At 37.8% G+C, this 25,442-nt stretch overlaps 1 protein-coding gene across 8 annotated transcripts in view; it reads right to left on the bottom strand.

Moving 5' to 3' along the window:
• ulk4 (unc-51 like kinase 4) overlaps positions 1 to 25,442 on the bottom strand; it is a 117,003-nt gene that overhangs the window by 71,354 nt on the left and 20,207 nt on the right. For all 8 annotated transcript variants that reach the window (XM_053682245.1, XM_053682249.1, XM_053682258.1 and 5 more), the window contains exons 18-22: positions 22,044 to 22,151; positions 15,078 to 15,161; positions 5,700 to 5,861; positions 5,379 to 5,558; positions 911 to 1,038 (exon numbers count right to left, since the gene is read on the bottom strand). In XM_053682245.1, coding sequence (XP_053538220.1) covers positions 911 to 1,038; positions 5,379 to 5,558; positions 5,700 to 5,861; positions 15,078 to 15,161; positions 22,044 to 22,151 — 662 coding nt within the window. The remainder of the gene's footprint in view (positions 1 to 910; positions 1,039 to 5,378; positions 5,559 to 5,699; positions 5,862 to 15,077; positions 15,162 to 22,043; positions 22,152 to 25,442) is intronic.

Below are 25,442 nucleotides of genomic sequence, written 5' to 3'. Positions count from 1 at the left end.
TTGTGTATTTGGGATCTGCTCTTTTCAATTCTGGTGTACTCTTGTTCTAATGAGCACTTTCATCTGCAGGTTACAAGAAAGGACTAGAACTCATCAGCTATTGGACAAGTGGGATTACATTTAAGAGACTGCAATATTCCGTGTATAAAATACTATTAACAATTTCAGAGACTAAAGTTAATTTCTGATAACATAAAACACTGTAGAAAATGTAGGAAGCCATATATGGCAGCTGAGAAACCTCAGAATTCAGCAGTTAGAAGGAGGTCAAGGCAGGAACACAGCAAGATGTGTAAATGTGTTTCACATGACATGACATCACTGCAACAAAAAAATGAGAGCAAGTGAAAATATTTTGAATTTAGGCATGTTTATCTAATATTTCTTACTATGAGATTAGTATAAATCATAAATAAAATGAATCAACTTGTTTTTAGTTGCTCATTTCAAAATTTTAATTATCTTATTCTACTGGCTGATAATTTTGCTTCTTTCTAGAAATTAATGCTTAAAATTCGAAAAAATGATTTGCCAATAGAACAAGATAAATTCAAGTTTGAAATTGGTAACAAAAATGCCTAGAAATCTTATATTTGGTTTGTACTCTTACAATAGAAAATACTAGATAAATATAACTATATTTAAGATATCTTCACTTGCTAAGATGTCATTTTTTACAGTGATGACATGATGTACTTTTGCCACAACAGCTCTCAGATTAAACACTGTGACCAAACAATTTTTTTTTTTTTTTTTAATAAAAGTGGAAATTATGAACATGAGGTATAATGTTTCATTTGTGGAAGTACATTTAGGGATCTGTACGTCAAGAAAGCCAGAACAAATAACAACTAATATAGAACAAAGTAAATGCACAAAGCATCTTCCCATTCCCAAAAATGTTGTTTACCTTGAGTTGCAGCACAGCACTAGCATCTCCCGGTTATTCATGAGAACTTGCAGGAGCACCAGGAAGGCCTTGGCTCGGATGAGTGAAGACGGACTCTCCAGAGAACGGATTATCTTCACAACAAAGTCCTGCAAAGGGAACCATTCAACTGAGCTTCATTTAAAAAACACTGCTATTTGACTGGAAGTCTCTGGACATTTCATATTGTTTGACAACAATTTGACAGGTGATATCACAAACACTTAAAGGTGCTAGAGGGAACAAAAAAAGTCCCCCAAACTAGACTTGACATAAAATAGAGGTTAATAAGTTAATGAGATCCATAGCATTTAGTGGCAGCAAATGAAGACGAACTGATTAACTTCCTCCATCTGAATAATTGAGGACAATGGTCACAAGAGAAACAATCTGAAATATTGTGATTAAATATGATATAAGAATGGGAGTTAATTAATTTCAAAATCATCAATGCCTTGCATGAATTGTAATACATCAACAGTATTTCCAAGCTGCACTTAGAGACTGTTGCACATCTTTACCCAATTAGCTGTGTCGCCCGTGCTTCATTGAAATTTAAATTCTAGGCGATACAATGCATGAATAAACACATGCTGCTCCGGCCTTTATTTGTCAGGGGAATTAAGCAGAGAAATCTATAGCGATTTATAATTGGTGCAGAAGTGATGCAGTAAGTTTCTCACTCCAAAGACACTCACTTCTGTCTATTTTTTAAATCCCAGGGCAAATTGGATATTTACATACAAATGGATGCAGGTCAAACAAAATTACCATTGTTAATCATAGGCAGCCTCGAAGGGATTATATAGTAGTGTTTAAATCAATGTCTACAGCCCATTTTCCAATTGATTCTTCAATTTCAAATGACATCGCTCTAAGATTGTCCTTCAGACTCAGAGTAAGTGATTAACAGGAAGTGTTGCATATAAATACACAGTGTGAAAGGACACCAGTTTTTTTTTCCTATCCTATCCTTACTTTTGAATGTCTTTATTAACCATTGCTTAAATATTATTTCTGTATGCTCAGCACTATCCTCTCTTGTTCTCTTCCTTGTTTTACATCCCTCTGCACTGATGAAGTTTCTTTAAAGGTAGGAGTCACCTTGAAAATATAGCTTTATATACATGCTGTATCACATTTAACATGGTCCAATAAAACCAGTTTGTTAGATTTTAACTCCAGCTGTTGGCTTACCTTCCTTTTCTGAATTGTTACCTTGAAACAACAATCAAACAAACTGTTATTTAACCCCTGTAAATTTGGGTAGATGATATAGCTCGACTCGGCTAACTAGGATATTATTTGCAAGACACTGAAAAAGCACTATGGCTGCTATGGAAGAGCAATGCCTTACATCTATGCCAAAGAATTCCTGTTACTAATTTATCTCCCATTTTCCTTGATTTGCTCAGTCATAGTTCTTTTATAATGGTGTAGATGTCAAAGTGGGAATAAGAATACTAGTACATGTCTCCTCCAATGTGAATTAAGCCGGTTGTCTACCGAGGACACTGTAGGATGAACAAGGTCATCTTGAATCATGAAGCCCTTTTTCCCCAAAGGGAATAGAGCCACTGAACCGTTGAATTGAACCTTGCTATAGGGCAGACTACTGTTTGTCAATCTTACTGAACTGAAAAATGACTAAACTGATGACTTAATGGTGAAGAAAACATGATGTTATTAATCGTCCTTATCTGTCAAAGCCTAAACCTAGGCTAACTACAATTTTCACACCATTCATGTCACTATACATTTCCTGTCAATTTCCAGACAGTGTATTTTAAAAATAATAATTAAGAGACAGATTTATTTCAACTTTTATTTCTATATCCGATTTTTCAGTGGGTCAAAATACTCTAATAGTTTCACTTTGTTGTCTCTAGCCATTTGGTCCTGCTGGAAGACCCAGCTGCAACCAAGTTCATTTTCCAGCATAACACCCTCCACAACATGAGGCTGCCACCCCCATGTTTCACAGTAGTCTTAAGACTAAAAGCTTCGGTCTTTTCCTCCATACATAGAAAAATTGTTATATTTGCATATAATTATTTGTACAGATAATTGTGGTACCTTCATTTGTATGGAAATTGTTTCTAAGAAGGAACTGGACTTGTGGAGGTCCACAATTTTTTTCTGAGGTTTTGGCTGAATTGCTTGGATTTTACAATGGTATCAAGGGTAAAAAGGCATGGTCTCTAAATGTAGACTCTTTTAGAGCCATAGTTGCACTACCATGAACTCCTAATTATGACAATTGGTCAATCAGTAACTTTTAAAAGTCAATTACATAAATTTTTGGAATCTTCCAGACTGCTTAAAGAGACAGTGTATGTAAACTTTTGACCCACTGGTATTCTTATAGTGAATCAAGGCTGAAGTAAATTTGTCTCTAATCAGTCATTTTAAAACGACCTCTGTTGTGAACAAAGTAGATGCCCTAACTGACTTGCCCAATGAAATGTATGGTAACATGAAATGTGCAGAGCTGTGAAAAACTTAGATTGAATATCTTTAGTCTAGATGTATGTAAACTTTTGGCCTCAACTGTACAGCTCTGACCTGGATGTGTCTTGGGTAGGCCAGCTGTTTCAATTTCGAATTCTCAGAAATGATGAAATAAAAATTTCTTTATTAGGAAGCTGCATGGTGGCAAAATTATGCACATTAATCTGAATTCAGTTAAACCTGATCTAGGCTATTTATATTCCAAATGAATATAACCCTAGCTATAAAAAGTGTATAGAGTACTGTCCAATCTTGCAGGTGAAGTTTAGATGTATGAGGGTAAGGGTGCTTGTGGGTGGCAGCTTGTTGTTGAAGCTGAGTAACCATTTGCTCTGTTGTGCGACAGGTTCATGAATCAGATGCAGATTCTTTTTTTTTTTCATGGTCTCAAATTTGTGCTCGTTTCTGCTTTGATAAACAAGGGCCAATGGCATATGAATCAATTTGATGAATATGTAAATATGCCTCCATTTTCAGGTCTAGTAGCACAGTCAAGTGGAACACCAGAATAAAACTGCTGATGAATTCTGTCACTTTTTAAAAGGTATGATGCCCTAACCATTAAAAATCTCAATTGCCACTGTTTAAAAAAAAAAAAAAAAATATATATATATATATATATATATATATATATATATATATATATATATATATAAAATTAATACAGCAATCAGGGACTAGCAACCAATATTATTTCAGCTCAAGATCAATTTAATAATATCATATGCATGCCCAGAGAAGATAAGGGAGAAAAAGATTTTATTCATATCTGCATCCAGTTGTGGTGGATAACATTCATTTACCAGACTAGCCAAGCAGTAACTGTATTAGTGCTAATGGCCAATTAGCTGTCTGAGGAAGTGAGGGACACTGTGATATGCAACAGCCAGTGGCAATGTGGGGCTTTTACTTGTTGGGATTATTTTGTTTGCATTGCAAGTTTCTGTTGAGTAAAACCATTATGAAATATCATTCTATTTAAAAAAATAAAAAAATTAAAAGGTGGATTTTACCTCCAAAAGGTCATGTATTCTGTGCTCTGTAAGGACATTAGTTTTTGGTCATTTCTGAAATACCTAATTGCACTTTATATCCATTGCACTAAATAATTATACTAATTATACTAAATACCCATTGCATTTGCAAAGTAAGGACTAACCTATGACAGTTGTGGATACAGTGTGTGACCAGTTTGACGTTTGTTCATATAATGCTCTTTTACATACATCAAATTCCATTTAATTGTCAGTGGTACACTACAGAAATCTTCATGGTTGAGCACTCATTGTGCTAAGGCGCTCAGCAAAGCTGACTACAAGAAAAAAAAAGTTATTAATAAATAATAATAAATAAATATATAAAGGAGAAGCTTCAGCAATCCGTGTCAAGACTATGGCTGTCTGAGCTCTTCTGGACAGAATATGTAAGTTTCTGTTTCACTGTCAATACAGGGCAGTGCTAGTCCGTTCACTAAAGTTTTCCCACAGAGCTTTCATTTTCCTGGCTCTCAGATTTCCAGTGCAACAACACAGCCACTAGTCAGCCATTGATGGAATTTAAAATGCAATGTGCAAAGTGCAAATATTCCCCAAAATCAAAACCTCACAGAACATGACAAATGTAATATTAACAAACACAATTTCCTGACGAATACCAGAAACCATGATCAATTTGTTCCTGTTGGAAATACATAATGACACATGCAATATTAATGTGCACCATTTTGCCAAGCAGCAGCCTCAATTTCCTTTGAGTAAGTACAATGAATTAAACAAACAATTTATATGGCTTAATAACATGACAGCAATGACAGCATCATGCTTATTAGAACCCAAAACCAAATTAATATACACTTGCTTTAATTTAAAAATGGGTCAGGCAAAACTGTGGACTATCTGTGTGTGTGTGTGTGTGTGTGTGTGTGTGTGCGTATACATACTCTGTCCTGTATTAGTCTGTGAAGGTGTGCTCCGGATGCCAACATGGCGGCGAACATGGTGAGTATGTGCTGCTGCACACGGCTGATTCCTGACAAGCAGCTGAGGATGCTGGGTAATCCAACCTTGTCAATAACACTTTGGAATGCTGCCGTTGACTGACGGGTTATTCTACACAGAGCCTTGAGTGTGGGGGAAACAGTAACACTCTCGATAATGAAAGTGGGTCATCATAGATCTGAATCACTAACCTGAAAATCCCCTATAAATGACTCTATAAAGTGATTTGGATTGAGGAAAAACTTAAAAAGTGTGTTACTTACTGACATAGCACTGACCCGCAGTGCGTCCAGAGTCGAGTGAGTGAACAGATACCAGAGGGCAGGTCCCACTTCAGCTACGATAAAGCCCTGAGCACACCGAGACGGTCTGCTACATACATTCTCAATGATTTTTGCTGCCATGTGGTTCACGACCAGTTCCTCCTGTATGAAACGTTATAAACTTATTACATACTACATCATCAGGTACAACATTACCATTAGTACAACCTATTTTTTTTATTATTAAATCAATCATTCATTAAAAAAAAAAAACACTACTAAATGAATTCTACACACTATCATGATTAAGAAGAACAACAGTTGTTGGTATCTGATGACAACAATAAGCTCACTTCTCTAACATAAGCTAAAATAAAACTAAACAGAAAGTATTACATTCAAATATGTAGGATTTCATCCCTCTCTACTGTAATATGTAAATATAAAAGCAGCAGATATAGCAGCTTCCAGGTTTCATGCAATTACATCATTGAAATATACTCCCTCAAAAACATCAACTCTCAGTGAATAAATTCCTGAACTTGGCAAAGCCAAGGCCAGCAAATAAAAACTTATTTGTGCTGGTATTTTTCTCTAAGCCTTCTGTCCTTGAGCATATCTCTCCATGGCTGAAACGAGTGGAAATTAAAGATTTAACAGCATTCAACAAGCAGCAAGCACACGGAAAAAGGAAAATACCACAATGTGGGAATATCTTTGAGGCACAGTTATTCTGTGCATTATTCCGACGCAATCGGCCTGCTTTTGCTGCAATAACACCAGCAAATCTTGTCTCAGTGGAAAGACTAGGTTCAAGTCAGTTTATAAAAGTGCCCCATCAGAGCACTGAAAACACACATGTATAGTAGAACACACGAATGCAATACTTATGTGTTAAGGGCAAAGACGGTCTAAGAAAGCTGCATCCAGAGTTGCTGCTTTAATTCTGGCCCACTCTGTGTTTCTGTGGAGAGGTTAGAGTGGTACTTTAGAGCTGAAGCTGAGGAGGCGCACAGAGAAAATGATTGACAGCCTGCTGGAGGGCAAGTTTGGAACAGGGTTGTGGAGCACGCACTTTTTTCTTGGTACATCTGCCTTTTCAGAAAAAGTGGGACCTAGAGAAAATAAAATTCCACTCTTAAATGCAAGGTTCCTCCATAACAAACTGTATTCTGAGGCAGGTCCGGGCATACAGTGGCACATCAGCAGCATGCCCGCCTTTGTACTACAGCCTACATGAGTTGCTTTAAGGAACTAATGGAGAATTCTATACCATGACCCGCCGTTCATGTTGTCTCAGACTCCAACCCAAATGCCACAACCCTTCAAAAATATTGTAGGGATGTGATGTATAATTTATTGAATGTAGAACAAAGCTTTCCTCTGATCATATAAGATTTATTAGGGCAAAAAAGCCAATTATTCAAATCATGAACAACACTCAGTTTGACTTGCTGCTGAAGTCCTGTCCTCTGGATAAATATATTAGCATGAGAAGCAAGCAAAAAGCCACTTCTCATACACAGCATGAGCGCCATACAGCTATAGAGAGTCGCCTATATGTTTATTTATACACTACCTCCCGTGTGAGTGCACAGCCCAAATCTATACAGTGTCAGAGTTTGGGGTTACATAGTACACATTAAGAGAAAAAAAGATGAGGACAGCTATTCTCTAGGGTACTTCCTCTGTAGCTCTCTCCCTCTCCCACACACACACACACACACACACACACACACACACACACACACACACACACACACACACACACACACACACACTTATACACATTCACCTTCTCAGCATTCCAGCTTTACTTTAGCCCAGGGCCATGTTCAAGCCAAAGTTTACCAGAATTATGTATCCCCCCCTTAAATTCATATCACAGAATCAGCATTCCTGTGCTGAAGGTCAGTTATGAGAGGTTTTAATTATTTTGACACTATTTTACATATTACTAACACAATGCAATAATTTATTGACAGAACATGATGAATAAGCCTCATATTCAGTTATTTTTATTAAATTAATAGAAGTTGAAATCAAGTTTAAACCATTAATAGAAATTGTGGTTTGTGATTGTATCCTTTCTGGGGAATTAATTTGACTGAGTAGATTGTTCAAAGTGTGGTAACTGTTAGTGTAGTGTCTTTTTGCAGCTATCTGTATTATTCTTTCATTCAATCATTCAACTTCAGTAAGCGCTTTATCCTGATCAGGGTCATATCTGGTTCCTGGTATCCCAGGAACACTGTGCACAAGGTGGGAATACACCCTGGGTTGGACACCAGTTTATCACGAGGCACACTTTACATAAACACATTCATACTTAGGAGCAATTTAGCATAGCAATTTCACCTGCATGCATTTTTTTTGGAAGGTGGGAGGAAACCAGAGAACCTGGAGGAAACTCACATGGAGAACATGCACAGTAACCTGAGCTCAGGATTAAACCAGGGACCCTGGAGTTGTGAGGTGACAATGCTACCTGTATTCATGCATCATAAAATCAAAGAGCCTAACAGATGCAACATGCGAAAGTAGAATATGCAAACAACACAATAGTTTATGAAACATTTCCATTTCCAAGCTAAGCTTAACAAAATAATAGACTCCAGCACCTTTATATTATCTGTTAAAAAACCCAGTGCAGAAGTTTATTAATAAAATCCTAGAATGCCTGAAATATTCGATTGGATAGGGATCAGCAGTGCTTGTTTCACTCAGGGCAGCTTTAGTGATTTCCAGTAAAAAGTGGTGCGCTTCAATATGAAATCAATTCTCAAGCCTCATACCAAGCACAAGTTACAACAAGCAGCAACTGGGAGTGAACAGGGGACTCTATTTTACTCCCAAATATCTACAAACATAACTTTAATGTATTAAAAGTCTCCTAGCTGGCTTCTAGAAATAGCTGCTAGCTACCTCCTGTAGCTTATCTATGTTAAGACACCAAGTAATGGGTTTAAAATACCAAAATGCCTCTAATATGTAACATTACCTAAAATTAAATATACGGTAATAAATACATTGAGAGCTGATCATTGGTGAAGGGCTACAATGTTAATTAGATAGCTAAGCTCTCTAACTTTATAACCTTGAACATTAACTGTAACTATATATAGTTAAAGTGTATATGTTTTCAGTAAAATACAAAAAAAGATCTCTGTAAAATTGTTGTGCTACAAGAGGAATCAAACATAGGATGTGTTGTTATAGGAAAACAATGAGGTGGTAACAGGTCACATCACACAACCTACCACTGATTAGATTTCTTATAAGGAATACATCTAGTCGTGCCTTATTCCTTACATATAGGAAGTGAAGGTGTGCAGGTTAACTGTTGCAAAATTACCCATTATTCTACGGCTTGTATTATTAATGTATCACTAGGAAAAGAAGCTGCTTCATTAATTTCACAACTGGCCGATGCAGCCTGCAAACCTGCACAGGAATATTCTGCACTGTTCTCATGGGCTACGACATTACTGAGCGTACATGGAAATCCTAGTTAACAACAATGGAGTTAGTTACTTTGCTAGGTAGCATGCTTTTGTTTATCAGGGAAAGAGAGATGATGATGATGAGGTGTTTGTTTTGTTTCAGGGTCTACCTGTTTGGGTTACTGTTCGTGTGGAGAACATGTGAAGCTCCACATGTTCACATGGGTTCTCTAGTTTCCAAAACATGCAGGTGGATTGACTACACTACATTGTCCATAGGTGTGAATAAGTGTGTGATGGACTGGCATGCCATACACGGTGAACTCTCCTGCCTCAGGTTCCCAGGATAGGCTCTAGATATACTTATTGGCACCCTTTTAGTCAGTACTTTTTGCTGCCTTCCTTTGCCAAGATAACAGCTCTGAGTCTTCTCCTATAATGCCTGATGAGGTTGGAGAATACATGGCAAGAGATCCGAGACCATTCCTCCATACAGAATCTCTCCAGATCCTTCATATTTCGAGGTCCATGCTGGTGGACTCTCCTCTTCAGTTCACCCCACAGGTTTTCTATGGGTTTCTAGTCAGGGGATTGGGAGGCCATGGCAGGACCTTGATTTTGTGGTCAGTAAACCATTGTGTTGATTTTGATGTATATTTTGGATCATTGTCCTACTGGAAGATCCAACCAAGGCCCATTTTAATCTTTCTAGCAGAGGCAGTCAGGTTTTCATTTAATATCTGTTGATATTTGATAGAGTCCATGAGAATGTTTTACATTAAGCACTTCAAACAAACTCGTAAGTGTATTAACGTGGCTTCTCGTATCAGACATGTTTTCTTCAGCACAGAAATTACATTTTTGCATTTATATCCTTATCTGTAAATGTTAGAAATTCACACCAGTATTTCCATTTTACATAAAGTCTCGTCCCGACAGCGAGCGAGTCTCCATTAGACTTCACTGAACGAGCGCGAGTCCACACATGCGCGTCAATCAAACAGTGCAACAGAAAGGAAGCGCAACAATTCTGACTAAAATATTCATTTTGATCAAATATGTTGTTTGATGTTATATTTAGAAACAAAAGTAATGGTGTTTTTTTATGAGAGCAGTAACTGTAATGGGGTTAGAACATGGAATTTTATAGAAATGTAAGAAGTGTCGTACATTTACAGAATAAAGTAACGTTACTGTGTTTAGACGAGTGAATGTGTGTTACTGCAGAATATTCATCTTCCTTCCAGTTAACATTTAGTTTGTGCGTTTGTTTTCCTTTTCTTTTTTCAGCATTTTTATTATAGTGATTTAACTTCTGTTTTAAAGCTTCTGGACGATCAGTTGTTCTTTTTTCCCCAAAATATAATGTTAATATTTTAAAAAATCCTTTGCACAATGTATAGCATAGCCCACATAGATACATTTAATACCTTTTTCATAGCCTTCAATTTGCACAGTGTTTGATGGACAACATCTGGCAGAATGTGAAATAACATGTTGGGTTTTTATGTTGTTGTTTTTTTCTTTTGTTTTTTTTAGAAAAAATACAGAAAATAGAAATTGGCCTTTTAATCCAACCAATCGATCAATCGAAGAAATAACCGACAGATTAATCGATTATCAAAATAATCATTAGTTGCAGCCCTGCCACGGATTTTCCGCAGACTTGGGCAAAGACGCGTCATGTGACGTCATCACAGTGCACATTCAGCCCTCTTCGATTCACACGTGTTGAACAGGAGTACAGATAAAAGGTCACATTTACCAACAACCATCACTGCGAAAGACCATGCAAACAATTTCACGCAATTGCAAGTTCGTCAGTTCAAGTAGTTTTCTGCAAAAAGCACAACAAACGCTGCAAATTACATCGCAAATTAAAAGAAAAAAAAAAGCCGCCGCGATATCAAACATTTTTGGCCAGAACAATAACACAATACTCTGCGAAATCCTGTATGGACTGAATTGTTAATCTCAAGATTTGTTTCAGCAGAGGGTCCATTTGAAATCTCTGTATTATTCATGCATGTGTATGCACGTGTGTGGGAAAACAAACTTAACCAGAGTAACTAAATCCATTAGAGTGGGTCTATATAAAGTGTGTGTTTGTGTGCTAGGTGTCAAAGCAGGAGAGGGGAGAGAGAAGAGAGACAACAAGAGAGCGAGAGTGAGTGAGAGTGAGAGAGAGAGACACACGCACACAAAGCGAGAGAGAGAGAGAGACTGCAATTATGTCCATCTGAAGGAGCAGCACACCTGGCCTAAATAAAAAGCTATGTAAATCAGTCTTGCCAGCTAGTGCTTTCATTACACTACTCTCAAATGTTTCATCTGCCCTAGTCTCTCTCTCTCGACTCCATTAATCCTCCCTCACAGCCAATCACAACCAAACACACTTTCATTAGCACTAATGTGGCCACAAAGCATCACGCTCAGATGCCTGTAACAGACATGAGATGGCATAGACACAGATTTTTAAAAAAATATTCTTTAAAAAACCATCTACATTAAAGCTAGCTTTAATTATAGGCATTTAACCTACATACACTATGAAATGAATTAAAACAAGTGTACTACTCTATAAACACAGTATCTAGTCATCTGTGTAATCAGTAATTAGTAATTGCAGCTTGCGCAACCAGAAATGAATCTGTTTGTGAATCGACAGCCCTAATGCTGTGTATAATGCACTGCTCATGACTGATTTAGCAGCGTCTCTTCACTAAACATGCGAAGATGCTTGAGCCACAGCATGACATGACACAGCAGATGAGGGACACAGATCGAGTGGTATGTACTACAGCCCAGAACCGATAATTATACAGAGTCATACAAGGGTCAGCACAGTGTAGGGGTATCATATCATAGAGGCCTGATAGCAGGAATATTCACACTGTCGGTGTGAGTGGGTGTGTTATAAATATTTAATGGAGAAATACTGTGATGCCTGGTTTCAGCCTTGGGCTCTAATACATGCCACTTAAGAGATGAGTGCATATAGACCTTTCATCATGTGTGCCACACACACACACACACACACACACACACACACACACACAAGCTGACCTGGAATTCAGTCTACATGGTAGTCTCCTTCTCACTCTAAATTAAGAACATTCACTGTGGATTGAGCACTTCTTTTTTTTTTTTTTTTTTTTTTTTTTTTTTTTACACACACAACACAGTGTACCTGGACAAGTCTCTCTATCTCTTCCCAGTGAATACTGAATTTCTCTATCTCTTTTTTCTCCTCAAAACCTGCATGTCCTATTTCCTGAGCTAATCCACCTCTAAAAAAAAAAAAAAAAGGGAGAGCGCGCCTTTAACAGACATTGCAATTACTGTCTATCAACCTTCTTCCATACCTACAAAAAAAATACACATTCACAAAGAAATCTCGCATTTCTAGGCCTTCCTCATCGTTCAATTTTTCTCTCTTCATTTCTCTTAAAGTCTCAACACGCTGTACAACAATGTTTCACAACCCTCATCCTGGCTTCTCCCTAACCTGCAGGTTTTGTTGTTTTTCCCTGCGGATGATCGGATAATTAACAGTGGGTGTGTTACAGAAAGACCAAAATGTACAAGACTAGGTAATTTAGGATACCAATATAGAGATGAGCAACATAGTACTAATCAATCAGGGAAGTCACCAAATACTTTATTTAGCAATGTTTATGTTATCCTGGTTTACACAGTGATCATGAAAAGTGCACACGTGTATGTTCATGTACTTGGGCTACAAAGGATCATTCTTGATTTCAGATGAAGTGCATTACCAAGCTACATTAGTTACTTTGGATCAACTCGGCTCGAGAAGGATTGTATTGTAGGAAAATGCTATACATTACTGCTTCCTCTTAATATTTCTACAGAGAACAATTAGCAGTGTGTGTTGATTTAATTACCATCATTAATCATGAAATACTTCCAGATCACTGTCACTTTGTGTCACCTGTTCAACAAACACTAGGCTTACTCACCATAGTACATGGAATCAGACTTTGTATAGGAGTTTTTTTATGAGTACGAGTATGAGTAAATGATTATGGGATCTGAACAATAGCCAATATCTGTATCATTGCATCCCTACTTTCACAGCAGCCCTGAGCCCTAACCATTAAGCCACCGCTGCCCTATTGAAAACCATACAGCAAAATTATATTCATCCATCCATTTTCTGTACAGATTATCTTACACAGCGTCGCGGGGAGCCTGGAGGCTATCCCAGGGTACGCTGACACAAGGCAGGGTGACACCCTGGATGGGGTGCCAATCCATCGCAGGGCACAATCGCACACACACACACACTACGGACAATTTAGTGATACCAATGAGTCTAAAACACACGTCTTTGGACTGAGGGAGGAAACCGGAGTACCCAGAGGAAACCCGCAAAGCACAGGGAGAACATGCAAACTCACTCACGCACACAGTGCGTGGAGGAATTTTAAACCCTGAACCCCGGAGACGCAAGGCAAACGTGCTAACAATTAAGCCACCGTGCCCCTCGCAAAATGACATCAGATTGCTTAAAGTTTCCAACATTGCTTCATATAATCTCAGCTTTAGCACACATAACTGTCATTAGCAGAAAGCAGGAGGCAAGAAAAGAGAGTAAGCAAGATTGCTGCTTGCAGTGTAAAGGTGCTCACTGATTACTTGGGACTATTAATGCAATGAGCCGGACTAGTTTATCAGCTGTCCTGGAATGGAAGAGTGCTCTCTATGTCCCCTGTGGGAACACAGGTATACTATTAGTCAAGGTGTTAAGGCACGGGCACAGAGAGGTACACAGCTAGCGGTCTCATTACAGCATGCCGGGTACACAGCAAAAACAAACACCTTATTAAACAGGGCGCCTCCCCAGCACCTCACACATGCACATTGGCACAAACAGGGGAGGTAATACTAAAAATAATCTACCAATAAAGCATTTGATGGCCGTATGCAAAGCAATTCAGTTTGAGAAATCTAGATGGCAAAAATGCTTCTCTTTGCCTGGAGTCACAGGTCAAGTTTTCTACAAATAAAAAGTTACTGAGTGTTAACTGTGAGTTTCTGTAAGAATTTCACGAGTTAAAGGTTTCACCTCTGAGCCTCTCGAGCACTGTAATGAGAAAGTCATTTCATTTATGCCACAACTTCAGGAATATCTACCCAAAGGCAATGCTACTCCTACAAACTCTACAGAATAACAAAAACAAAGTAGTGGGTTAAATTTGGGCACTTATACAAAGTGCTAGTGCGCAAACAACCTTTGATAGCTACTGACAGGCTAACAGACAAAAAAATAAATTGGCAGCTGCTGAACCAGTACTTGAAGACGTCAATCAAATAATGAGATTTTCGTCAACTGAGGAAATAACTGTCTAATTTTAGCTCATACTGAAGCATTGCAGTGTGTTTTTACTAACAAATTCTGTCCAGATTTGGTCATTTTATAAGCTTGTGCCAGCTGTAGCAGTTGTTACCACTGTCTTCCTATGATTCCTTCTGATCCTCCCATGCTAATAATTCGATAACCAAACTATAATGTGAGAATTATATGTGAGAGCACCTGTGTGAGAGGACGACAGAGAGATTTTTGGGGACACTGCAGTGAGCTCTGTAACATGGTCTGTGCAGCCAGGGCTGAAGGAAGCCTACAGTATGTTCCACCATTAAACAGCACAGGCTGTGTTAAGCACTGTTGTGGTGATAAGCAGAAACATTACTGGAAAATGCTGCTGCAGGTGCGTTGTGCGAGTATGACAGCACTGACTGATGACTGAGTCTGCCATACACCCTTGACTTGCGGCTAGCAAACAATGCCTGTAGGGGCTGCAGAGGGTTCATTATCACGCAGATCCCCCACTCCCCAGTTCCAAAAAAAAATAATAAAAAAACACACACACACACACACACCATGCTGAGGACAGCGCAGCAGTCTTACCCCTTCCCGAAGGCACCTCATTAACACAGTGTAGGCGGCAGCAGGAACGACCCACAATCCTCCTGGGTGCTCTTTCTTTTCCTCCTGCAGGGAAGAAAGAGAGTGAGATGGAGAAAGAGAGAGAGGGAGAGAGAGAGAGAGGGAGAGAGAGTTGGGGGGGGGGGGGGGGGTAAGAAGAGTGACTCATTTCATTGAGGGAACAATTAAATGTGGTGTAAAGCAGCAGCCATCATAATTAGGCAAAATAAACCAACTTCACAGACAACTCTATTGCTTTACACTGCCAGCTCTGGTGGAAGTAAGACAAGCAGCGTAAATGCAAATGCTATATAAAAAAAAAAAAAAAACGGAGTGTGTCAATTAGCGGGGAAAAGAAGCATAAACCACTCCAGACCAAGCAGAATCCCAAACACACTCAACTTTGGCTGCAAAAACACTGAGCGACATAAACATAACCAGCATGCTAAAGCGGCATTACCATCTCATCCAAGGCCTGTTTTTTACAGCCAACTGCACATATTGTGAAAGTGCCAAATAAAACATTTATCTCCACAACCTTCTCAGTGATGATTAATGACCTTAAAAACTCTTACAGAAAATACTAAGTTCATGAATAAAATTAGCAGAAAGAAAATTAATAGAAATGACACTTCAGATTTTTTTATATTTTAAGGATCTGTTTTTCCACACAAACAAAAAGAAAGCATAGTTTTCTGGTTTAATACTAGTGTATTGCTAATTGGTTTGGCGTAAACCAATTTTTTTTTTTTTCTGTTTATGCTCAGTCACTATTTGCGTATTTTGAAACGAATGCGTCTTTGATGATGTAGCTTAGAGATGTGTCATTTAAAATTGGCTGGAGCAAAGGGACATACTGAGTTTGGTCCAAAACTGCACTTGTGATATCCCCTGTCCCCTGTCAAAATAATATTTTCCTAACTTTGAGGGGAAGATTAGAAATCCGGTCATTTATCAGCCCCTAGTCACTTCATTTCAATATACAGTCATGTAAAAATGAGTACACCCCATGGAAATCTATTTATACACATTGGACAAGCAAACATTTAATCCTCTTTGAAACAGTACCTATTAATAAAGTTGATATACTATCAAAATTTACATTTTGTAGTAATTTTCACAATTTAAATTAACAAAATAACAGACCAGTCTCATTGAAAAATTAAATACACCCCTTCATGATTCCGTGCCAGTGATTAGAAGCTGCTTAGGGAGTGCAGGTGGAACTGGTCTTATTTACACCCCTCTCATATCTACTGTCTGGTGTTCCCTTTGCTATTAAGGTCTGTGGTATCATGCCAAGATCTAAAGAGTTATGTAAGGTCTTCAGAAAAAATGTTGTGGATGCTTATTAGTCTGACCAGGGATTTAAAAAGATCTCCAAATTATTTAAAATACATCATTCCACCGTAAGGAAAATCATCTACAAATGATGCAGATTTCAAACGACTGTCATTAGTCTAGGACTGGCCATCCCAGCAAATTCAGCCCAAGAGCAGACAATCTGATACAAAAAGAAGTCTCCAAGAACCCCCAAATTTCATCACAGGATCTACTAGAAATTCTCGCAACTGTTGATGTCAAAGTGCATGCTTCTACAATCGGAAACAGATTGCACAAATTTGACCTGCATGGGAGGCGTGCCAAGAAAAAGCCTTTGCAAGACTGCAGTTTGCCAATGAGCATATAGGGAAAGACCAGACCTTTTGGAATAATGCGCTCTGGAGAGATGAATCAAAGATAAAGTTGTTTAGCCATAGTAACAGCAGACATGTTTGGCACAGACCAAAGACAGCTTTTTAGGAGAAGCACCTCATACAAACTGTGAAGCACGGTGGTGGAAATGTTAGGGTTTGTGGTTTCTTTGCTGCCTCAGAGGCTTGACAGCTTGCATTCATTGATTCATCTATGAATTCTGCATCATATCAAAGAGTGCTTGAAGATAATGTGAGGCCATCTCACATTCAAGAGGATAATGATCCTAAGCACACTAGGAAATCCACCAAGGAATGACTCAAAAATAAGAAATGGAGGGTTATGGAATGGGCTAGTCAAAGCCCAGATTTGAATCCCATTGAAATGTTGTGGGGGGATTTGAAACGGGCCGTACATGCAAGAAATCCCTCTTGCAATCTTGCAACTGAAAGAATATTGCATGGAAGAGTGGTCAAAAATTCCAGCAAGCTGATGACAGAGACTGGTGGACAATTATGCAAAACGCCTACAAGAAGTTATTTCTTCTACAGGGGGCAATACGAGCTTCTGAGGCTGAGGGTGTACTTATTTTTTACATAGAAGATTATCACATCTATTGATATTTCTGTTGAATAAATGATTGAAAAATCTATTTTTCCTTGTGGTTTTGTTCAAGAATATCAACTTCATTAATAAGTATTGTTTCAAAGAGGATCAAATGTTTGTTTGTCCAAACACGTTAAAAAAGCCAACAATTTCCATGGGGTGTACTTATTTTTTCACATGACTATGTTCAGTTACTTCATCCAAATACTAATTAATTACAACTGACTGCTCTCATTTGTTCAACTGAGACTGTTCTTATTAGCTCAAACAGTTGATAATATGAACTGAACATACAGTTAATAGAATCAGTAGAATTTATGACAAAACTAAAGCAGAGATTCTCTAAATGTATTGTGGCAAGTTAAACGGTTATTTAATCCAGTCACAATCTTGTCCTCCCTTCTAAAATCTTTGGGGCAAAATGCCAAAAGAAAAAAAAAAAGTTTCTGAAGCTTATTTTAGCCATGCATTTCACAGAATATACAACCCCAATTCCGAAAAAGTTGGGACAGTATGGAAAATGCTAATAAAAACAAAGAAGAGTGATTTGTAAATACACTTTGATTTCTATTTAAACACAAAACGTATAAAGACAAGGTATTTGATGTTTTACCTAATCAACTAATAGTTTTTTGTTTTTTTTTAAGGTAAACGTTTATTTTGAAATTGATGCATACAACATGTTCAAAAAAGGTTGGGACCTGGGCAATTTAGGACTAATAGCGATGTGACCAGTTGACCAGCAATCTTCTAATCACAGTATATAAGGAGCCTCCTATATATATAAAAAGGCCTAGTCCTTCAAGAGCAAGGATGAGTCGAGGCTCGCCAATCTGCCAACAGATGCGTCAGCGAATAATCCAATACTTTGAGAACAACATTTCCCAAAGACAAATCAGTAGGATTTTGGGCATTTGTTAAACTTAACCAACTCGTGTCCTCACTCGGCACCCAAACGCTTAATAAGCGTTATTAAAACAAAAGGTGATGTTACACTTTTTTTTTTTTTTTTAGAGTGTGTTGCAGTCATCAGATTTTAAATGAGTGTATATTTTCAAAAAGAAATTAAATTCACAAAGTAAAACATCAAATAATTTGCTAATAATGTGTTTTCAATATATTACAGGAGGAACTGAATTTTCAAATGACTTTATTTTTGCATATCCAATACTGTCCCAACTTTTTTGGAATTGAGGTTGTATGTTTCCATCGTAATCAATGTTTAAATCCCCATATGTCCTGTACATGCTGCTCGGGTTTTTTTTTTTTTTTTACATGCATGCATAAGTCTAACACAGAATTCACTTTCTATACACCAGGAACTTTATTTCAAAATCATTTTACAGAATAATTATTATTTTGCTACTTACAACTAGAAAGGGTTCACACAACAATGACTCAAGCCCTATTCACTGCCATTCTCCTAATATTTGTCATTGACCTCTTGTTCGGTTTCTCATTTATGCATAAAGCCTAATATATTTTTTCCCATTGCCTGGGTATTTTTTTTGGCCTATGATTGTGGCATTTGAACTGCTGCCTTGATAGAAGACAAAATAGTATGTCTGTTATGAGTCGTCAACCAGACGGTTAATTTGTTCCACTGAAATGTTGATGTGAGATCTACAAATTAAATCTAACTGTATATGTGACAGTCTGGGAAAACTGACGGTGCTGCAGCTGAATTCTGGCAAACAACTGGAAAAAAAGAAATGGATGAGGTTTGGGCTAGAATTGGAATTTTCTGCCTATAACATACACTGACAGCTCTACTTTAAGGAACCAGAAATTTATAATCACCAAAACGATGTGGAAATGTATTTATTTACTTTTTAATCTTAGATTTTCTGCAAAGATCACATTGGGTAAAAACAGACGGTCTAGCGCAAGATGTCTAAAACCTTGCTAGCTAAGTGTGATTTCTTCACACAGTAAATGTCAGACTTTGATCAAAACTTTAGATAACTACGTGCCATAGTGACACAGGGAAGCTTAATCAATTCAGTCTGTAACCAGATATATGTGCTGTCAAAATGTCTGCGATGCTCCTGTGTCTTTCACTGGAATTTGACTGGAACGCCATTTTCTCCCTTTTCAGAACCAGACTTTAAAATGCTAGAGCTTTACCTCTGGTTGAGATGCATGCAAAAAGAGATACATATACCACAGCACAGCAGAAAGTGTGCATTATTTTTGTATAACAGATGTTTCACAACATTAATTCTAACTATAAACTGTTAAAATGTGTGATGTGTCATACATTATTGATTTAAACATTGTTATCATTGGCATATCGCTGTGATAAAAGCAGAATAACACACCCCACACTGTGATGTTACACACAAATAATGCTCTAGCATTGTACACATCACACACCCCTCTGGTGTGGATTATTTTCCCATTCAGTTTATATATACTGTAATACTTATTATAGTAGAAAATGTCAAATTCTGACCATGTGAAAGATTTTCGCAGGTTGCTACACATACTCCATTATATATATTTAAAAAAAAAAGTCACTGTGACTCAGTTGTTAAAGGGAATTTGAGGAGCTGATCTGATTGGATAGTGAGGTACTAGGGCAACCACTTACCCTACAATAATAATTATAATGTTTAACAATGTTAATAGAATATTGAATACAATAATTATAATGTTTTCTTTTGCAGGCTGGGTCTGTGAAACAAACTGTACTGTCATTCATGTCGAGTTTTGTTCTAGTGTTAACCATACTGCATAACCCAAAATAAAATGCCATTTACATACAGTATATGTAATCTATCTGAGATTCATTCAGGTAAACTAAGATTTGTGTCAACTTGTGTACTAATGCCCTGCCCACCATCCATCAAAACTTATAGAGAACAGTTTGTGATGCCCAATTAACTTATAAAAGCCTCCCCCGATTTAATGAAGGGATGGAAAGAAAGAAAAGAAAAATCATTAACTGAAACAAGGGCACTCAAGTACCCTAGCCTCTGAGGACTCTAATCCGATAACGTCAATAAGTGCTGTGTGTGAACTGTACTTTTCGACCCTGATAAACAGCAGAGCTAAGGAAATTAAAAATACAGGACATACGAGCACGACAGATCGTTCCATCTCCCATACATTATTCTCTCATCTGTGTCAACAGAGCAATCTCACCTTCCTGACAGGGGCAAAAAACCTGTAACACTCTCATGGAAGCAGAGCAAACATTTCATTCACACTTTTTTGTTTCATACGACTACAAACACCATGCTGCATCAAGTACATATATACATTCCTCTCCAGAAGAGCCTGTTGGTTTTCTATGAATGAATATATTATTTGATAAACTTAGGAGCCATTTACTTCCATTTTAATCATTAGGGCTTTTAAGACTTGAAACAGTTAACTCTTGTAAACCCCGGGTAAATGGAATCCTGGGATATCTTGTTTCACACTGCTCATACTTTACCTGGGATTAACAATTCATCCAGGGTATTCATAATCTGATGTTTCACACTGTACATTCCTAAACCTTGAGTTAACCCTGGGTTCCTATTTGCATATTTGAGGTGTCAACAGCCATATTGGATAAATACAGCGCGTGACCGGTTTAAATAATGGACAGTGAGTGTACAAAGCATGTGATATGAGGCGCGCGAGCGCTGTTCAATTTCTGATAGGGTGTCTGTTGCTAAGCATCTAGCAGCAACAATCTAACACTGCAGCATTTCACACTGTACACATCTGGCACCACAATGCGGGGTTAACACCGCAAAGGCGGTGCTAACGTTTCATAACCCCCGGGTAAAAAGCAGTGCTAACCCGCTTCTAAATTATAAGTGTGAAATGTTTCTCTACCTGGGGTTAACACGGGATTTAGAACAACGATAATCCGGAGTTAAGTGCAGTGTCAAAAGCCCTATTTAGCATCATTCGGTTTGCAAAATTGCCAATGGCCTTATACATAATGTAATCTTTATTGAGTTGGATTCATATGTATACTGTATATAACTATATTTACATTATATTACTATACTTTTCATTGAAACTATAGATGAATGAGAACTGAGAGCAACTTAAGAGATATTAGTAGAAAGGACACCAATTCAATATTCAGTGTCTGTATCAGGCTGATATCAGCAGAAAATGCTGGACTGGATACTGGAAGAAAAATACGAGTCCGATCGTATTCTATAACAAATCTAGGCTGAAATATGAGGTGCAATATTACTCAACAAAACACGACATAAAGTAGGTCACACAATAATACCAGTAGTCATCAACAAGTTACTACAACAACAGCACGTAGCTAGTAGTTTATCATTTTTGCACACACTTGTACTTGACTTTTTCTCAAAAGTGGTTTCTGAATTGTTTTGTTTAAATTTTAGTGTTTGGTCATCAGATGTCCGTTTTAGGTGAAGTGTTTCAATCAAATTCACCCACTTAAAAGCTTAATAGTTAAAAATTAACAGATCAATAAACAGCCATTACTCTAGGTTTCTTTATTGGTATGAGGGGAAATGGTGTTGTGCCATCTCTAGAAATGAGTAAACATGAGTATGCATGACTGAAGAGGTATTATCAGGGTTTTGGATGTAAGGACTTAAGCCTGAATACCCACCTGTGCAAATTACCACAACAGACTCACACACCATTTCTCATTACTTTTACCTGAGTACCAATGAGGTACAGGAGCTCTCCTAGTGGTGGCAGAAGGCACTGCTTCAGCTTGCTGTTCCTGAAGTTCTCACGCATAAGCTCGGTGAATATAGCCACTGCCTGTGGAGTAAACAGACGAGTATAAAACAGAACGCTCAGTATAGTAACTAACTCGCTGATCTAACTTGCACGTTCCATGAAACTAAATTTCTCCAAACTAATAGCTTGTGAGATCGATATGGGAATATATTTTGCCATTTCAAAAAAATATTCCTGCAAATAACAGATGCTAACTTGCCTACAGCCCCACTTTACATGAAAATTACCCTCCCTCTCTCGCTTGTGCTCTCTCTCGCGGCCATCACAGCAGGGTGCTATGCTAATAGAGTCTCCATCCTACCATGTCTGTAATGACTTTGCACAGACCAGATGTTGGCAACTGGATTTGATGAGCCTTAGCTATGAAAGACACAAGTTGATGATTGTATGTTACACACAGTTTAAAGAGCACAGTGGGTGCAGGCTGAAGAAGGCTAGGCTATGTTAAAATGAACAACAAAATTAACCAATAAATTAAATAAACAAAAAAATCTCAAATTGAGATTACTAAATCAAAGACGCATAATGTTGGGTATGTTAAGGAAGAATTTTGAATTTAGGATAATTTGTGGCAAAATGACACTCGTCTAGCATTGCTTGCCATTTTAATGCACATCTCTTCATCTATACCCACAGTTCGCCAAAGGTTATTTTGCACTAGTAATGGTTTGGATCCAGTTCCAACCCCAGTGCTACGGCATATATTTCCCTACTCAAATAAATCAGCATTTACTTGGCACGCAGCCGCACTGACACTTGACGCATAGTTGAAATTTCAGATGTGTGCATGTCAGCTCCTCTGTGAGCTACATTTACCCACAAACCCCTTCTCTGTGTCTTCATGTAAATATGTTTATGTGCATCATCATAGAAATATAAACCAGCCTTTATCCTGATTCCAGATTAATGCTGAACAGTATCTGTGCTCTCTTTATAACTACAGTAGATGAGCATTATATCTTTCTGTTGTGTTGACATGCACAGTATTTTTTTGGGGGGAGTAGGGGTTCAGGGGACACATCTGAAGTGCAATCAGAAGAATATTTGCATGTTTGTGTGGGTGTAGAATTATAAAGCTATGCAGATTTAAGATGTCAAGATTTAAAGTCTTGTTCATAAACAAAACTGAAGCTGGCATGTGAATAAGGATGAACAGTTACACCTACTTGTATATCACTAATATGTGAATTTGAGCCAGTGCAAGATATGAACAAATATGGAATAGCTAAAAAACTGTTTTTGAAGGTCACTGTGATGAGGATAGTTGAGTTGTTCTGCTTTCTCCAGCTACTCTCAATTCAATACCATTGTAACCTTGATGGTTGCAGATTACTCGTCAATAGCACAGACCTTAAAAACAAAATATTTACTCCCTCAGGCAGCAGTGGCTGTAAAAATGCAAAGCCTTCACACATTAACAAATTATAGATTTTTAGGCTGAATCCTGAGCCTCATTCTAAATAAGCGAGCAACATAAAAATTACCTACATAGCACTTAATGCACCTTTTTGCACTGTTTTGTGATGTATACAACCATCCATATACTTTGTACCTCCACTTGCACTACACTGGATGTTCTATATCACTACATAATAGAGCACTATTCAAATTACATGTCTGAAACAGGTGCAATACTCCCCACCCCCCTCCACCCCAAACAGCAGGCTCCAAAGACCACAAGCATGAAACTACTTCTATTTTGCATTCAAATTTAATACAAAACGTTTCATTACTAATTATATTATCAAGAATAGCTTGAATAAAAACCTATCTTAGAAATATTTATGTGAATGTTAGAATTTCTAAGTATTTGGTATGCTTATTATTTCATAATGACAGTGTGTACTTGTTTGTGTAAAACCTGATGAGCCATGTTAGATCAAATCTATTGGATTGTTGTCTGAAAACGTGCTAAATTTAAGGGATAAGCCTCGAGTAAAATCTGACCTTTTGTACAAAAGAGTCGACTTACTTACTTCAATTTACTATTTAAATAGTGACCTAAAAATCATGCAGAATGTTGAATACTGAAGGTATTATATGTTTCCTTTCTCGGTTTTAAAATGTTCAAAATTTTAAAAGCTTCTGTTTATATCCAATTGTAAATTTAAAAAAAAAAAAAATGTAAAAACTAGTTTTTTAATATGGTCTCAGATTTTGGACCCCACTGTACAGTATGTGCAAATTGTCTCCGTATGTTGTTGTCTTATACAGTATGTTGTCTCCACATGTCATTATGTCATACACTTGTGGTTCGATTGTAGGGGCACCCTACAGTAGCACCAGAATTTCACTGTTTTCATATACTCTGTATTCTGAAAACACACACACACACGACTGTAACACTGACTTGACTCCTGTAACCATTGCTGAAGCTAACGGAGATGGGAAGGTTAATGCAATGCACCTAACATAAGAGGTGACGAGAATTTAGTTAGAATTTAGTTAGTAGCACTACTGAGGGCTGTATTCACCAGGAAATGTGTTTCATTTACCACTTCATTATACTAGTACTTAAATATTCGTGGAAAACATTTCAGAGACAATTGTACCATACACCGTTGATAGAAAGAGATGCAGAAAGTAAAACTAATAGGCAATAAAACAATCTTATACTCATGATTCTGTAATTTCCTCTCAACACAATGCAGCCAGTATGATGTCTATTTATAGAGGCGTTTATCATTGCCATGACAACAACCTAAAGCAAAGTTTCTTTCAGCTGTTGCTTCTGACCAAGGTTCAGTTAACACAAATCTTCAATGACAGACAGAACATTAGAATCCACTTACATTAGAGTGGAGAACCACACCCGACACCCTAATTATTTCTACCATCTCCCAATCATACACTTGAACACAGTCCCTAAAACGGTTCTCAGAATAGCTTCTGCCAAACCACAACGACCTGGAGAATGTACAAGGAAACATCCGAAACTGGTGCCGCGTTCTCACTGTGAACAAAGAGAAACCCAGCGACAAAAATGGCCATGACAGAAGCAGTCCGCTCTGACGCTGGACCCCTGTAGAGACGCTGCACGCATCTCTAGCTTCTCAGCACCAGCTCGTTGTGCCTAAAATGGCGGGTGGTCAGAGTCAGTGTTGGTAAGAGCAAAGAGAGAGTTAAAATGTGTGAGTGTCTGTCTGCTGCTCGCTCCCAAATCCTAAGCCTTGCTAGAATGTTTGTGCCGGCCATTTTGTGGCGCAGTCCCCATGCAGGAACTGTTCAGGAACAAAAAGGCTAGCATGTCGGTACAGGAACCCAAGTTAAACCCATATGAACTCAGGATTAACACTGAAGCCGTCCTATTTG

Source organism: Ictalurus punctatus, chromosome 1 (assembly GCF_001660625.3).
Source record: "Ictalurus punctatus breed USDA103 chromosome 1, Coco_2.0, whole genome shotgun sequence".
Taxonomy (NCBI): domain Eukaryota; kingdom Metazoa; phylum Chordata; class Actinopteri; order Siluriformes; family Ictaluridae; genus Ictalurus; species Ictalurus punctatus.
The sequence above is the reverse complement of the archived record's forward strand: the minus strand, read 5'-3'. Positions and strand labels throughout refer to the sequence as shown.